Raw genomic sequence first — 15,616 nt, 5'->3', positions numbered from 1 at the left:
TGTATTTTTTTTAATGGCTGAGTAATATTCTATTGTGTATATGTACCACAGCTTTCTTATCCGTTCGTCTGCCAATGGACATCTAGGTTGCTTCCATGTCCTGGCTATTATAAACAGTGCTGCGATGAACATTGGGGTACATGTGTCTCTTTCAGTTCTGGTTTCCTCGGTGTATATGCCCAGCAGTGGGATTGCTGGGTCCTATGGCAGTTCTATTACCAGTTTTTTAAGGAATCTCCACACTGTTCTCTATAGTGGCTGTACTAGTTTGTGTTCCCACCAACAGTGTAAGAGGGTTCCCTTTTCTCCACACTGTCTCCTGCATTTATTGCTTGTAGACTTTTGGATCGCAGCCATTCTGACTGGCGTGAGATGGTACCTCATAGTGGTTTTGATTTGCATTTCTCTGATAATGAGTGATGTTGAGCATCTTTTCATGTGTTTGTTAGCCATCTGTATGTCTTCTTTGGAGAAATATCTGTTTAGTTATTTGGCCCATTTTTTGATTGGGTCGTTTATTTTTCTGGAATTGAGCTGTAGGAGTTGCTTGTATATTTTAGAGATTAATTCTTTGTCAGTTGCTTCATTTGCTATTATTTTCTCCCATTCTGAAGGCTGTCTTTTCACTTTGTTTATAGTTTCCTTTGTTGTGCAAAAGCTTTTAATTTTAATTAGGTCCCATTTGTTTATTTTTGCTTTTATTTCCATTACTCTGGGAGGTGGGCCATAGAGGATCTTGCTGTGATTTATGTTGGAGAGAGTTTTGCCTATGTTTTCCTCTGGGAGTTTTATAGTTTTGGTCTTACATTTAGATCTTTAATCCATTTTGAATTTATTTTTGTGTATGGTGTTAGAGAATGTTCTAATTTCATTATTTTACATGTAGCTGTACAGTTTTCCCAGTGCTGTTTATTGAAGAGACTGTCTTTTCTCGATTGTTTATTCTCACCTCTTTTGTTGTAGATGAATTGATCATAGGTCTGTGGGTTTATTTCTGGACTTTCTGTACTGTTCCATTGATCTGTATTTCTGTTTTTGTGCCAATACCATACTGTTTTTATTAACGTAGCTGTGTAGTATAGTCTGAAGTCAGGGCGATTGATTTTCCTCCATGGAGGGGAGAGGGACCAATTAGGGGCATGAGAGTAAGAAATATAATCTACTGTGTGGTGGTGCTAGTGGTAAAGAACCTGCCTGCCCTTTCAGGAGACATAAGAGATGTAGGTTCAATGCCTGCGTTAGTAAGGTTCCCTGGAGGAGGGCATGGCAACATACTCCAGTATTCTTGCCTGGAGAATCCCATGGACACAGGAGCCTGGCAGGCTGTAGTGGATAGGGTTGCACAGAGTCGGACATGACTGAAGTGACTCAGCGTGGCACACACATGTATAAAACAGATAAGCATCAAGGGTATATTTTATATTACAGGGAATTATAGCCTTTATCTTGTAATAACTTTTAATGGAGTATAATCTGTAAAAAAATACTGAATCACTATTCTGTCCACCTAAGATGTAATACAGTAAGTCAGCTATACTTAAGTTTAGATAGATCAATAAATGTGAAAATGTGTTCATCTCTAGGAAAATAGCTCAGTTGGCAAAGAATCTGCCTGCAATGCAGGAGACCCTGATTCGATTCCTGGGTCAGGCAGATCGAATGGAGAAGGGATAGACTACCCACTCCAGTATTCTTGGGTCTCCCTTGTGGCTCAGCTGGTAAAGAATCCACCTGTAATGCAGGAGACCTGGGTTTGATCCCTGGGTTGGGAAGATCCCTTGGAGAAGGGAAAGGCTACCCCCTCTAATATTTTGGGCTGGAGAATTCCAGGGACTGCATAGTCCATGGGGTCGCAAAGAGTCGAACATGACTGAGAGACTTTCACTTTTACTTTCTAGGAAAGATCAGTAAAGTATCTAGTTTTAGTTAATGTCTTGTTTATATCTGTGAGGTTCAACCCTCTCAGAAAGTGTTTATTGGGAAAAAGTAAAGATATCATCAAAAGTTGACAAGATATGAATAGGTATTATAGTATGAAAATTGTTATTGCCACCTTGGTAAAGAATTTGGAAGCTATTGAGTGACACTGATAACTATGTACCATGTCCTATTCCAGTAGTGCACAAGAGAGGCAAAGATTCTCCCCTCACACAACAAGTACTTCTAAAGATAAATACGTTAATCTGCCTGCATTGTCCCAGGTATCACTGGGTTTCTTTACTTTTTGCCCTCTGTGTTTCATAATGGCTAGTTTCTGTTACTGTGTCTTCTGTCTCATTGACATTTTCTCCTGCAGTGACTAATCTTTAAATCCTATCCTGTGGTTTTTTCATTTAGATGTATTGTTTTTATCATTTGTAAAGTTTCCATTTCTTACATTTAACCTTTTCCTCCCCATCATTTTGTTCATTTTTTCCCTTTAAGTACCATAGCTGTTTTAAAGTCATTTTTTAAAAATCTTGTTATCTAAGTAGAGAATAATACAGTAAACCTGATGTGCCTATCAACCAGAACTGTAATATACCAATCAGTATGTTACATGTATACCTCATACTTTGCCAAACAATCTCTCTCATACATAAATATTTCAAGATGAAGCCACTCTACTATTAACCACAATTTATAGAAGACAGCTAACAGTAATTCCTTAATATTGTTAGATGTCCATCAGTGTTAACATTTTCTGATTTGAATCTTTACATGAACTCTGTAAATTCTAGCAAAAGTTCTTTAAAATGAACCATCTTGAAACTTTTAGGGAAATTGACTTTTAATAACAACAACAATGATAAAAATCTTTCCTTAACCATTGAGCCCAGATTTTTGAAGTTGTTATTGAGATGATTGTAGAGTTACATGCATTTTTAAGAAACAGTACAAATTGGTACTCTTGTACTTACCACCTAGTTTCCCCCATTGGTAATAATTGCAGTTATATAGAACAGCAGTGATATTGACTGATAATGGTATGGCCTCCCAGTCTTACTCAGCTGTCTTCCGTTTGTGTGCCTGCATGTCTGTGTGTAGTAGTGATGGTAGTAGTAGGTTTAGATGTTGACCATAGGCAGTTCTCTTTGGTCTCCTCTTATCTGGGTGGTTATTCAGTTTTTCTTTAACTTTTTTAACCTGGATAGTTTTGATGATTACTGGCCAGTTCTGTAGGACTGCTCTTCATGTGGATTTGTTTGATATTTGCTGATGGTTAAATTCAGGTTGGTGTCTGGGGAAGGAATGTGACATAGGTGTTGTGCCCCTTCTCAGTGCATCTGAAGATGAGTTGCTCTGTGATGATACTGGTAATTGCTGCCTTTTAAATCGTTGAAGTGGTTGGTGCCTGTGAGAGTTCTTTACTCTTTCCCCTCTTAAAAAATAATATGTGTTTTGGGGGAGAAGCTTTGAAACGATATCGATATATTGTTTTTCTTCATTCTTTTACCCACTAATTTTAGCATCCATTGCTAAGTTTTGACTGATCAGTTATTGCTGTAGTATTTGCCAGTTGATGATTTTGTATTATTTCATTTTTCATCATCTGAAATTCTGTGGTTGGCTCTGTAATAAACTTGCTTAGAATAGTACATTCATGAGGTTGACAGAGCCTTAAGTGATCCTCCAGTGTCAGCCCTTTGGAGTAATCATGTGTTAGTGAAGGAATGAGTTTTCTATTAATAGAATTTTGGGAACATTTTTTTTTTAAGTTATTAATTTGCATTCCTCTAGTCTGGATTACAACAGTACTACTTAAAGTTGGTCTGTGGATTGTTGCTAACTCAACTATTGTTGCTATATTTTTGCTGAGACAAGTTGAGGTAAGATTAAGTGCCTAGAAACTTCTACCATAATTTGACTTGTCACGTTCGTGTTGTATTTTGCAGAAGTATTGATGTATAACTGCCTCAGGCATGTCCATTGGCATATCTGATGCACATTCTCTATCATACCTCTTCTATCTTCAGCTTTGCCTTCAGCTTTGTTACCCTATATGTATTAGAGGCCAGCTCAATCTGGAACCCAGGATTTAAAAAGTAATGCCTCTTTTATACACTACTATATAAAAATTTGATAAATAATAAGGACCATAAGGACCTCTTGTATAGCACAAGGAACTCTTCTTAATATTCTGTAATGACCTATATAGGAAAAGAGTCTTTAAAAAATGAATATATGTATATGTTTAACTGATTCACTTTTATTGTACAGCAGAAATTAACACATTATAAATCAACTATACTCCAATGAAAATTTTTTTAAAGTAGTGCCTCTTTTTATGTGAAAACACAGAAAGAATGCTGATTATTCTGAATTTTGTGTCCCTAACACCACACAGAGAAGGCACTGATTTTCTGATGAACAGCGAGAAGGAAAGGAGGGTAAAACTAAACGAGATAGTTTGTTGTTCAGTTTCTTAGTCATGTCTGATAATGAGCAGTAGTCATAAAGAGGCGAAACAGAAGAGAGAAATTGTTGTGGAGGTGATTCTGTTTGGTTGACATTGGTGTTGCCAGTTTATCGAGATTCTACTCTGTTGATAAATTTTGAATCTGTAAAGTGTACATTAATTATTAATATTGTTATGATTTTCTCCTTTGTAATTAATAGATTCTTTACAGTTAATGATTATTTGTTCATTTTCTAGGAATACAAGAGTTTCCAGAAAATATAAAAAATTGTAAAGTTTTGACAGTTGTGGAGGCCAGTGTAAATCCTATTTCCAAGTAAGTTCTTCTCTGTTGAATTATAGTATGTCAATAAAGCAACTATGATAAAGTAGAATACTACTTTCTACATTTTAATCAACAGTTAATATCAGTCTTAAATCTATACAAAATTTTAGTTTTAGATTAAAAAGGAGCCTTTTTAATACTCTTCCCAACCCCGTATATTACAAAGGTAAATTTGACATCCATACAGATAATGCAAGTGGTGTTCTCCAAGTCCTGTGGTTAGTTAATGTCAAAAATGAGACTAGGATCTAGGCCTCCTTAGCTCAGTGTTACTTGTGCAATATAAGAATGTCTTCACTTGCACATCCAATGTGTGGCACACTCAAAATTTTGAAAATAAGAGAAACTGAAAAGTCAAAAAGCTAAAAACAAAAAAGGAAAAAGCTAGGTGATTGGTTGTATTATATACCAAAGGTCACACATATTCTTTTGTGATCATAATGGCTTGAAGCAGAATGCTTTCCTAGTAACAGAGCTGTTAAATTTTGAAAAAATAGAATGACAAAGCAAAAGATGAATATTGTAAAGCATAGCTTAGTATAGCTAAAATGAAAGTTGAAACCAGCTTTCTCATAATTACAGCAAATCCCCTACATATGAACGAGTTGCTTCTGAGAGCACATTCATAAGGCTAGTTTATTCATAAGTTAGCCTAGATACCCAATTAACACAATCAACTATACAGTACTATACTGTAATAGGTTTATAATACTTTCCACACATAAATACATAAAAAACAAACAAAATATACAGATAACATTTTTAATCTTACAGTATAGTACCTAGAAAAATACAGTCCTACCAGCTCCGTCACTGCTGCTTTTATGCTTGCTTCTGCACATCCTGGGCTTGAAATAAAGATACCATACTACTTCTGTACTAAATATCATACTCTTCAGTAAAGTACACAGAACCATACCAGTTGTAGAGGACGCATGCTTATGACAGTGTATTCCAGACACGTGAACTCTTAGGTTTGAACCTGCAGATGCATGTTCACATCTTTGAAAGCTCACAACTTCAAGGTTTGTATGTACAAACTTAAAAGGTTTTTCCAAACATAGACAAACATGTAAAGGCAAACATGTAAAGATGATGTTTTACCTTTACCTGAAAATACTATTCTAGCATCAAGTTCTAGATCTGTAATTTATTTTGTTAGCCAGAGGAAATAAAAGCAAAGTTATTTATAGGTTCTTATATGACCCTAAATGTCACTCAGCTTTTAATATTAGTTCTCATTTGGTCATTATAAAATTATATGATCTTTATTTGATTATTTAGGGACTACATATTGAAATGGAAAATAATTGAAACCAGTAGTTCTCAAATGGGGACAGTTTTGCTGTTAACAGTCATTTGGTAAATTCTGAAGACATTTTTTGGTTTACACAACTTGTGGTGGGCAGTGCTAGCTAGCTTCAAGCGATTTAGAGGTTTACACAACTTACGGTGGTGGAAAGTGCTAGCTTCAGGTGATTTAGAGGCTAAGGTGCTAATGCAGAAGACAGCCTCCTGGCAACACAAAACTATCCGGCCCTAAAAGTCAGCTGGAGAAGGCAATGGCACCCTACTCCAGTACTCTTGCCTGGCAAATCCCATGGACGGAGGAGCCTGGAAGGCTGCAGTCCATGGGGTCGCTGAGGGTCAGACACGACTGAGCAACTTCACTTTCATGCATTGGAGAAGGAAATGGCAACCCACTCCAGTGTTCTTGCCTGGAGAATCCCAGGGACGGGGGAGCCTGCTGGGCTGCCATCTATGGGGTCGTACAGAGTCCGACACGACTGAAGCGACTTAGCAGCAGCAGCAAAAGTCAGCTGGCTTACCAGGCAGCTCAGTGGTAAAGAATTCACCTGCCAGTGTGGGAGTTGCAGGTTCAATCCCTGGGTGGGGAAGATCCCCTGGAGATGGATATAGCAGCTCATTCCAGTTTTCTTGCCTGGGAAAATCCCATGGACAGAGGAGCCTGGCGGGCTGCAGTCCATGGGATTACAAGAATTGAACACGACTTAGCAACTAAGCAACAACAAAAGTCAATACTGTCAAAGTTTAGAATTCTTTATCTAGTCCTTTCAATTTATGTTAGATAAGGTGAGTTTCAAGAGTGCCTGCTGATGTCATAGTCATGTCCTAAATACATTTCTCTGTGTTGAGGTTCATTCATAGTTGACTGTTATGTGCAGATTTTATCTTACTGAGACAAATACTGCTTTACTTCCTTTTTACAAAATGATAAAGAAACAAACATTGAAGCTGTAAGTTATTATAAAAGGTAAATCTCAATTTGAGGATCACTCATAAAAGAGATAGCTGTTATCTGTTAAGAACATGTGTTGGTTAGACTGTTTCTTAGATTTTAATAGCTAAAATTCTGCATATGAATTAAATTTAAATCCTGGTTTATTTTATATAGGCTTCCTGATGGATTTTCTCAGCTGTTAAACTTAACCCAGTTATATCTGAATGATGCTTTCCTTGAGTTCTTGCCAGCTAATTTTGGCAGGTAAGTTATAGTTTCTTCTAAAACCTTCTCTTGTTAGCTGTTAACAAAACTTTTGCAAAGTTTACCAGACTACAGGTTGCTTTAGCAATACTGTTAATTACAGTTTCTTGGGCTCTTCTTTTGTAATTATTTCCAATCATTGTAGTTTTTATAGTTTCTTCAGCACTTGTTATTTTGACTTTAAATTTATTTTCCCAAATAAAAATAAGCAGTGAAAATTTAAAAGAAAAAAGTATTTTAAGACTTGGTTTTAAAGTACATAAAAATAAGGAGTTTAAATTGGAATAATTTTTGTATATTTGAGATAGAATGCTTTATTCTCAGCACTTACATATTTTTAAAATGATCTAATTATTGGTTTATCTGTCTTCTTCACTGGAATCGAAGTTCTAGAGAAAAGAAAAATGTGTTTCTGGGATCCAGCCCGTTGCTCCCTCCTTAAATTTGTGCTTCTTGCTGTATTATATTCCCTGAGTAATTTTTCTAATGAAAAGATGAATCAGTAAATGAACAGTAGGTATTAAATTATTATTGTGTTCAAATTAATTACTAGAGAAAGTGCTATCCAAATATGTGTTAATATGGCAATGTTCTTTTTTTTTCTTAAAGAGAGATATATCATATGGTCTCACTTAGATGTGAAATCTAAAATAACCACCGAAACCCCAACCTCATAAATACAGAGAAAAGATTGGTGTTTGCCAGAAGTGGAGTGGTGGGTAGAGATGGGCAGAATGAGTGAAGGTAGTCAAATGATACAAACCTCCAGTTTATAAAATAAATCATGGGGATGCAAAGTCCTGGTGATTATCGTTAACCATACTATATTGTGTATTTGAAAGTTTCTTCAGAGAATACATCTTAAAAGTCATCTTAAGAAGAAACATTTTTTTTTTATATAATTAAGTATAGTGACAAATGTTAACTAGACTTGTTTTGGTAACCATTTCACAATGTAGTTGACCCTGGAACAATGCAGGGGTTAGGGGTGCCGATCCTCCCAACACCGTAGAACTCTGCATATAATTTACAGTTGGCCCTCCACAGCTATAGTTCCTTAGTATCCAGGGTTCCAAATCCATTAGATTCAACCAACCACAGATTGTGTGGTACCATAGTATTTACTGTTGGGAAAAAAATCTGTATATGAGTGGATTCACACAGTTGAAACCCATGTTTTTCAAGGGTTAACCGTGGGTTAACTTTAGCTCAAGTGGTTACTCCATCTTCTGATGCCATGTTCAACGATGTATATACAGACATCAAATCATTATGTTATATACCTGAAACCAACAAAATGTTGTTTGTTAATTGTACTTGAATAAAGTAAAAAGAATTTGGGGCATTGTTGTAGCCCAGTGAACTGTGGGACCCACATTATAATGCTTTATATTTTTATATATATACACATATATATGGATCTATGTACACACATATATACACATACACATATGTGTATGTGTATACATACATACATTTCATGTACTTGTTAGATTTCTGTGTCTGGCATTTGGACCACTTTTTTAAATTGAAATATATTTGGCATGTAACACTCTGTAAGTTTAAAGTATACACCCTGCTGACCTGATATGTTGTATATTTTAATATGGTTGCCACTTGCAGCATTAGCAAGCACTTCTGGACCAGTTCTTCTGCTCATTTATCCTCTAATTTTATTGGAACGTGCATCACTGAAGTGCCAGAGGATTTCTCCCTATCCATGTCCTGTTCTGTTTCTTTATTTTTCTCTCTCAGACCTAAACTATAGACTTAAATTATTGTTCTCTAATCTACTAATGACTAATAATTTGGGGGAGGATTTCATTAAAATGCACAAAGTTTATTACGATTGACATTAGGGGACAGTTATTTTGGCTATGTTTAGAAATATTTATTGCAGCTTCTCCCCCATTAATTCTGAGGAGCAAAAATAGTATTTTCTGTCTTTGTATTTTTGTGTAATTTTTAACACTAAATTCTACACATTGTAATTACACAATGAATATTGGTTACTTTAAATCTTTAGAGGATGACATTAATTCATTAATTAAATTCTTCATCTTTGTCATAGATGCTTGATTTATTTTATTTATTTTGCAGATTAACTAAACTCCAAATATTAGAACTTAGAGAAAACCAGTTGAAAATGTTGCCAAAGTAAGTAAAGGTGTTATCTTTTCCAAAATTTAGTTCGGCATTTTAAATTCTTAGAGAAATATTAATTCTCTATTATCTAAAATATGAGTACAAATTATTTTAAAAGACTTACATTTGTGGTCATTGTATTTTAATTAGTGGTGTTCAATATAACAATCTATACATCTCTCAGTATTTCTTAGTGATTTCATAGCTTTCTAGAACTCAGTCTTATGCAACAAAAGTCAAAATAATAAGTATGTAAAGCTCACCTGAGTCCCAAATAAAGGTCCCCATTTCTATACTAGAGTTCTTTCTTAGTACTCCTTAAAGAGATCCATCAAGTCTTCTATGTGAAGTCTGATTAGTTCTCAGAACTTGTATGGTTTTAGTCAGTTGTAAATTAGAAATGGAATGGAAGGCCCCCTACTGGTAAGCTAACATCAGGAGGAGATGACAGTCCAAGAGCAAAAAATAAAATGAAAATAGATCTACAGACTCAAAATGCACTAGTCTACATCCTTTATTGAAGATATGTCTTAAAACATCCTGATTCACTACTCTGTTTTTATAGTTTCAGTTCAGTTCAGTCTCTCAGTTGTGTCCAACTCTTTGCGACCCCATGAATTGCAGCATGCCAGGCCTCCCTGTCCATCACCAACTCCTGGAGTTCACTCAGACTCAGGTCCATTGAGTCACTGATGCCATCCAGCCATCTCATCCTCTGTCGTTCTCTTCTCCTCCTGCCCCCAATCCCTCCCAGCATCAGAGTCTTTTCCAGTGAGTCAGCTCTTTGCATGAAGTGGCCAAAGTACTGGAGTTTCAGCTTTAGCATCATTCCTTCCAAAGAAATCCCAGGGGTGATCTCCTTCAGAATGGATTGGTTGGATCTCCTTGCAGTCCAAGGGACTCTCAAGAGTCTTCTCCAACACCACAGTTCAAAAGCATCAATTCTTCGGCGCTCAGCCTTCTTCACAGTCCAACTCTCACATCCATACACGACCACTTTTATAGTTTGCTGCTAAGTCACTTCAGTCTTGTCCGACTCTGTGCGACCCCATAGACGGAAGCCCACCAGGCTCCCCCGTCCCTGGGATTCTCCAGGCAAGAACATTGGAGTGGGTTGCCATTTCCTTCTCCAGTGCATGAAAGTGAAAAGTGAAAGTGAAGTTGCTCAGTCGTGCCCAACTCTTTGACTCTTTGCAACTCTATGGACTGCAGCCTACCAGGCTCCTCTGTCCGTGGGATTTTCCAGGCAAGAGTACTGGAGTAGGTTGCCATTTCCTTCTCCATTTTATAGTTTAGGCAGTGGCAAACTACAGACTGGTTAAGTTTGGCCCAGTGCCTATTTTTTCCTAAATAAATTTCATTAGAGTCGCATTCATTCATTCACTCACATGTTGTTTATAGCTGCTTTTGCTCTACTGTGGTAGAGTCAAGTAGCTGTGACAGAGACTATATGCAGAGCTTAAAATATCTGACCCTTACAGAAAACTTCCCAGTCTCCTGTTGCAATTTATTTGTCAAGTGTTGTCACCTCTTGATAGAAGCATCTCCCATTTTCCAGGATTTCGTTGTTCTGTGTACTCAACTTTTGTAGCATCTTATTTATATCAGTTAAGATATTTACCACATTAGTCTAATTTTTAAAATACATTTTCCTCTCTTTCTACCTGGCTAGCATATTCTCATGTGCACATGTACTTGGTCCTTCTTCCCCACTCCAGCCCGAGTATAAATCTCTGAGGGCAAGAAGCGCACATGGTTTTGATTCCCAAAAGACTGAGATGATTACAGTGTATGTTGTTAGTTGTTAGTATAAATTAAAATGAGAATTATCTTCATTAAAATTCAAAAAGGTTTGACTTTTTGGAGATTTGGTATTGGCATTGATGAATCCTTAGCTCAGAATTTGACTGTTAAGAGATTTGAATAATCTGGGTATAAATTGTTTACTGAAATAGCTAAGCCTGCAGTTAATATGGTGTCTTTGATATCATAGGTAATTCACTTATTTTATCTCCTTATATTTTAATTTTAACCTCAGATTGGACTCTCTCATGTATTTGCAAATGTAATTCTTTATTGCTTTTTTAAAGACATGATTATAATATTTGAGGCCTCACAGATTAAAAAGAGGCCATGGTTTTATGTGTCAGGAAAGTCATGGGCATCAGGTTATGTGAGTAGATCTTTTTATGATCAAAGATTTGAACAGTGAAAAAGCTATTTTAAATATATAGTTCAGTGAAATTTAATACCATGTTAATCCTGGAGGGCCCAGTACCAAAAACACAAATGATGTATATTTCCCCTCTGAGACAGGAGAAGAGAAGGTAAAAATGAGTTAAATACGAAGAAAGTTTAGAGATAAGCAGAAGGAAATTTGAGGGATGGTTGCTTTTACTTTCTCCTTGAAGTAGGAAGCTGGATCTTAAATGAAGTAGGACCAAATACACCCATGTTAGCTACAGCAAGTTGAGATGGAGATGCTTTTAAAATTTTACAATGTATTTCATCTTTTTTATTACATATCTGTCATTTATGTTTTCCTAAATCAGTTTTAAAACTTAGATTTTTAAGGATGTTGTTTATAATTGAGTTTTCCAGTGTAAAGGTTTTTATACCCTTAAAAAAATAAAAATTACCCTTGTTGATATAAAGTGAATTGCTACATGTGAATTTTCTGTGTTATCATTATAACAATATTGAATTAAGAAAAATAAGACCATATTTTCTTTTTTCAGTCTTACTCCCTCCGCACAGCTCTCTTTACCTTTCTCACATATGAACCTGGTGTAGTATTATGGATGTAGGAATTAGTATCTAATCTTTCTTGAGAAAGATCCTGGAAACACCTTTTCACTTTGTAGTAAAGCAAATTGGAACTGAATTACAGGTTTTCTGGACAAAGACAGATATGAGTAAAGGAAGTCAAATTTTTATACTTCATAGAACCTGAAAATAGGCACTCAGAGAATCAAAGTTAAAGCAACTTTGAGAAAAATTGGTACTGGGAGATGAATTAAATTAAAGGAGTGTTGATGAAATGGCATATTTAAAATGAAAGGGTTTGGGAAAATTAGCTTTCTGTAATATTAGGTGAGTAACATAATAATTGGGCTTCCCAGGTGGCGCTAGTGGTAAAGAACCTGCCTGCCATGCAGGTAGACATAAGAGACCCAGGTTCAGTCCCTGGGCCGGGAAGATACCCTGAAGAAGGAAATGGCAACCCATTCCAATATTCTTGCCTGGAGAATCCCATGGACAGAGGAGCCTGGTGGGCTGCAGTCCATGGGGTCGCACAGAGTGGGACACGACTGAAGCGACTTAGCACACATGCACAACATAATAAATTACTTTACAATTATTATATGCTTTTTTTTTTTCACTAAAAAACCAGGGAGATTTAAGCTGATTTTATTTTACTTTCTATTACTAATTTGTTGAATGTCAAGAGAAGATAGAAATAATGTGTTCTTATGTCATAATTTAAGGAGCCTGTTGGTTTTTAATGATGTTAATTTTCCAGTTAACACATTGATAATATTGATGATATGATGATTCTATTTTGCCATATGCAAAAAAGATTTAATATAGTTCCTAAGGAGTTCCCTAGTGTGGTCTGTTGGTTAGGATTCAGCACTTTTACTGCTGTGTTCAGGGTTCAGTCACTAGTCGGGGAACCTCCCCCAGGTCACGTGGGATGGTGTGCCCTCCGATTTTTTTTTAATTTAATGTAGTTCCTTATCTGGGTACCTGGTAGCAATCTATTAAATAATAGGTTTTTCTAAAAATAATAATTTTAGAGTATAAATATATTTGAATTAATTAATAGTTCACTTTAAGAAGCGCCTTTATTGAAGGAATATAAAATACAACTTAGTTTATTTCATCATGAAATTAGTTTGTATATTCAAGTTTCTGTAATGGCAGAGAACTGTTGGTATTGAGTTGAAAGTTTAAAAATGGTATATTGTAGCTTTAATTTAAAATAAATACAGTCTCCTAATTATATTTTTGATTCATGCAAAACGTTGTTGTGAATTGTATTGAATTTAATTTGAAAGTGTGGAGAACAATGTAATATCTACTGTTCTTGGAATTTTCAGTTAATTATCTTAAAGTTTTTTACAAATACACCATCAGTCTTGAAAAATGGTAGTAATTAATATGAAGCTACCTAACAATCTAATCATTAGTTGATTTATACTATCTAAGAAGTTATTCTCTGAAAAAGACAAAAAATGCAAAGTGAATTACTGGTATTCTGGTCTGTGTAATTACTGCAATTACATCTTAAGAATATAAATAACCTGGGATTTCCCTGATGGCTCAGTGTTTTAAGACTCCACACGTCCAATGCAGGGGGCGCAGGCTCAATCCCTGGTTGGGGAACTAAGATCCCACATACTGTGGGGCATGGCCAAAAAGTAAAATAAAAAAGAATAGAAATAACCTGGAGAGAAGCCAAAATCAGAGAATAATTAATAACTTATTTCATTTTTATTTAGAAATTAAATGTGACTTGTTTCTTAGAAAATCATTATTTTTGTTTTGTCAACATTTGAAAGTCTATATGTTATTAGGTAATACATAAGAATATTTTACAAGTTTCCTTTTAATTGTTTTTTTTTTGTATACTTAATACCTTATTACTCCATTGTGCATAGAACAATGAATAGACTGACCCAGCTGGAAAGACTGGACTTGGGAAGTAATGAATTCACAGAAGTGGTAAGTTCTCACCAACCTTACTATCCATAAGTCATTCATTTGATCAAGAAAAAATGTGAAAATTAAGGTATTTATTTCTTTGCATTTTTAAAGTATAAAATCAGATAAAGATACACACATATTTTGGAGAGACAAGATATAAAAATTTTTGACAGGATAATTGAACAGATAACATCTAATAGGAGTGAGGGTAAAAATGTAAAATTAATGAGAAGCCCATGGAAAAGGTAATTAATAGTTTTGGGCACAGAAAGTAGAAATTCTGAAAGATTATAAGGGAAAAGCTTTCATCAGACTAGAATGCATCAGGAAAATAACTTGAGTCAAAAATAACTTCATGGGAATATTGCTTAGGAATTTATTCAGTAGTAGCATACTTCTCTATAATTTTACTTAATAGCTAAAAGAAAAAACATTGAATGAAACAGCTGTTATTTTCGAGTTGGTAATGAGACCTCTGGATTGCGTTTTTGCTTTGTTTTCAAAGTAGTATGATGCTGAATCGAAAAGAATATAAGCAATTTGTTGTCTTCAGTCATTGCTCCAAGAGAACTCAGATAATAAGCTAGATATTTGTTTTTTGAAGAGAAGCTCCTTAACTTGAAAAATCATCATTGAAATTTTTACACTGTGTTTACAAGTTTTTTTTTTTTTAATTGTTGCAAGTTTCAAGTGATAGTCACAAACAAGAGTTTCTCAGCACTGTTGCTGCATAATTGTCCTGTGGAAATTGTATTAGCTCACTAAATAGCTTTTCAGCTGAAGTCACTGGAGGAGCATGGTGGTTTTGGGTATCTCATATTTTTTCTAAAATAGTCTTTCATATTCTGTATTTTAATTGAAGCTGGTATATGATGAATCTTACTGTGTTTTGTAGATGTTTTACTCTTTTTAAAAAAATGCATATTCTGTGCTTCGTAAATTATCTGTTACATATTTTCTCAGTATTTGTCTTTACATGTATGAATCTATTGCCATATTAACTATTTTAAGTTTCTAAATTGCTGTTAATTTTATAAATCAGAGCAGAATTCAAAATCATTAAATTTTGGACCATTTCCTTCTTCCAGTATTACACATTTTTAAAAAAATTACTTTACAGTTGTAACAGGTAATGCACAAAAGGGGCTTCCTAGGTGGCTCAGTAGTAAAGAATCTGCCAGTACCGGAGACGCGAGTTCAATTCCTTGGGTGGGAACATCCCCTGGAGAAGTAAATGGCAACCCACTCCAGTATTCTTGCCTGGGAAACCCATGGACAGAGGAGCTTGGCAGGCTACAGTCCATAGGGTCGCAAAGAGTCAGATACAACTGAGCATACACATGCAAAGCACAAAGAGACTTTTTTAATCCAAGTTACACCTAGAATTCTTACTTATATGTTAATAGTAAATCTGAGTGACATGCCTTGTATGTGTTACTCATGTTATAGTAATGAGATATGATGACACCTCAATGCCATCATAATGTCAATGATTGGACACAGGTTTGTGGGTTAATGGAAATATCTTTAA

The 15,616-nt window shown here is 35.3% G+C and overlaps 1 protein-coding gene across 8 annotated transcripts in view; it reads left to right on the top strand.

Annotated features, from left to right (window-relative positions):
• Positions 1–15,616, top strand: part of ERBIN (erbb2 interacting protein) — a 127,952-nt gene that overhangs the window by 61,347 nt on the left and 50,989 nt on the right. For all 8 annotated transcript variants that reach the window (XM_061393400.1, XM_061393399.1, XM_061393398.1 and 5 more), the window contains exons 5-8: positions 4,637–4,715; positions 7,141–7,230; positions 9,331–9,387; positions 14,040–14,103. In XM_061393400.1, the coding sequence (XP_061249384.1) occupies positions 4,637–4,715; positions 7,141–7,230; positions 9,331–9,387; positions 14,040–14,103 (290 nt within the window). The remainder of the gene's footprint in view (positions 1–4,636; positions 4,716–7,140; positions 7,231–9,330; positions 9,388–14,039; positions 14,104–15,616) is intronic.

The sequence above is a fragment of the Bos javanicus genome, chromosome 20, assembly GCF_032452875.1.
Source record: "Bos javanicus breed banteng chromosome 20, ARS-OSU_banteng_1.0, whole genome shotgun sequence".
Classification (NCBI taxonomy): Eukaryota; Metazoa; Chordata; class Mammalia; order Artiodactyla; family Bovidae; genus Bos; species Bos javanicus.
This window is presented reverse-complemented; position numbering and strand designations above follow the sequence as displayed.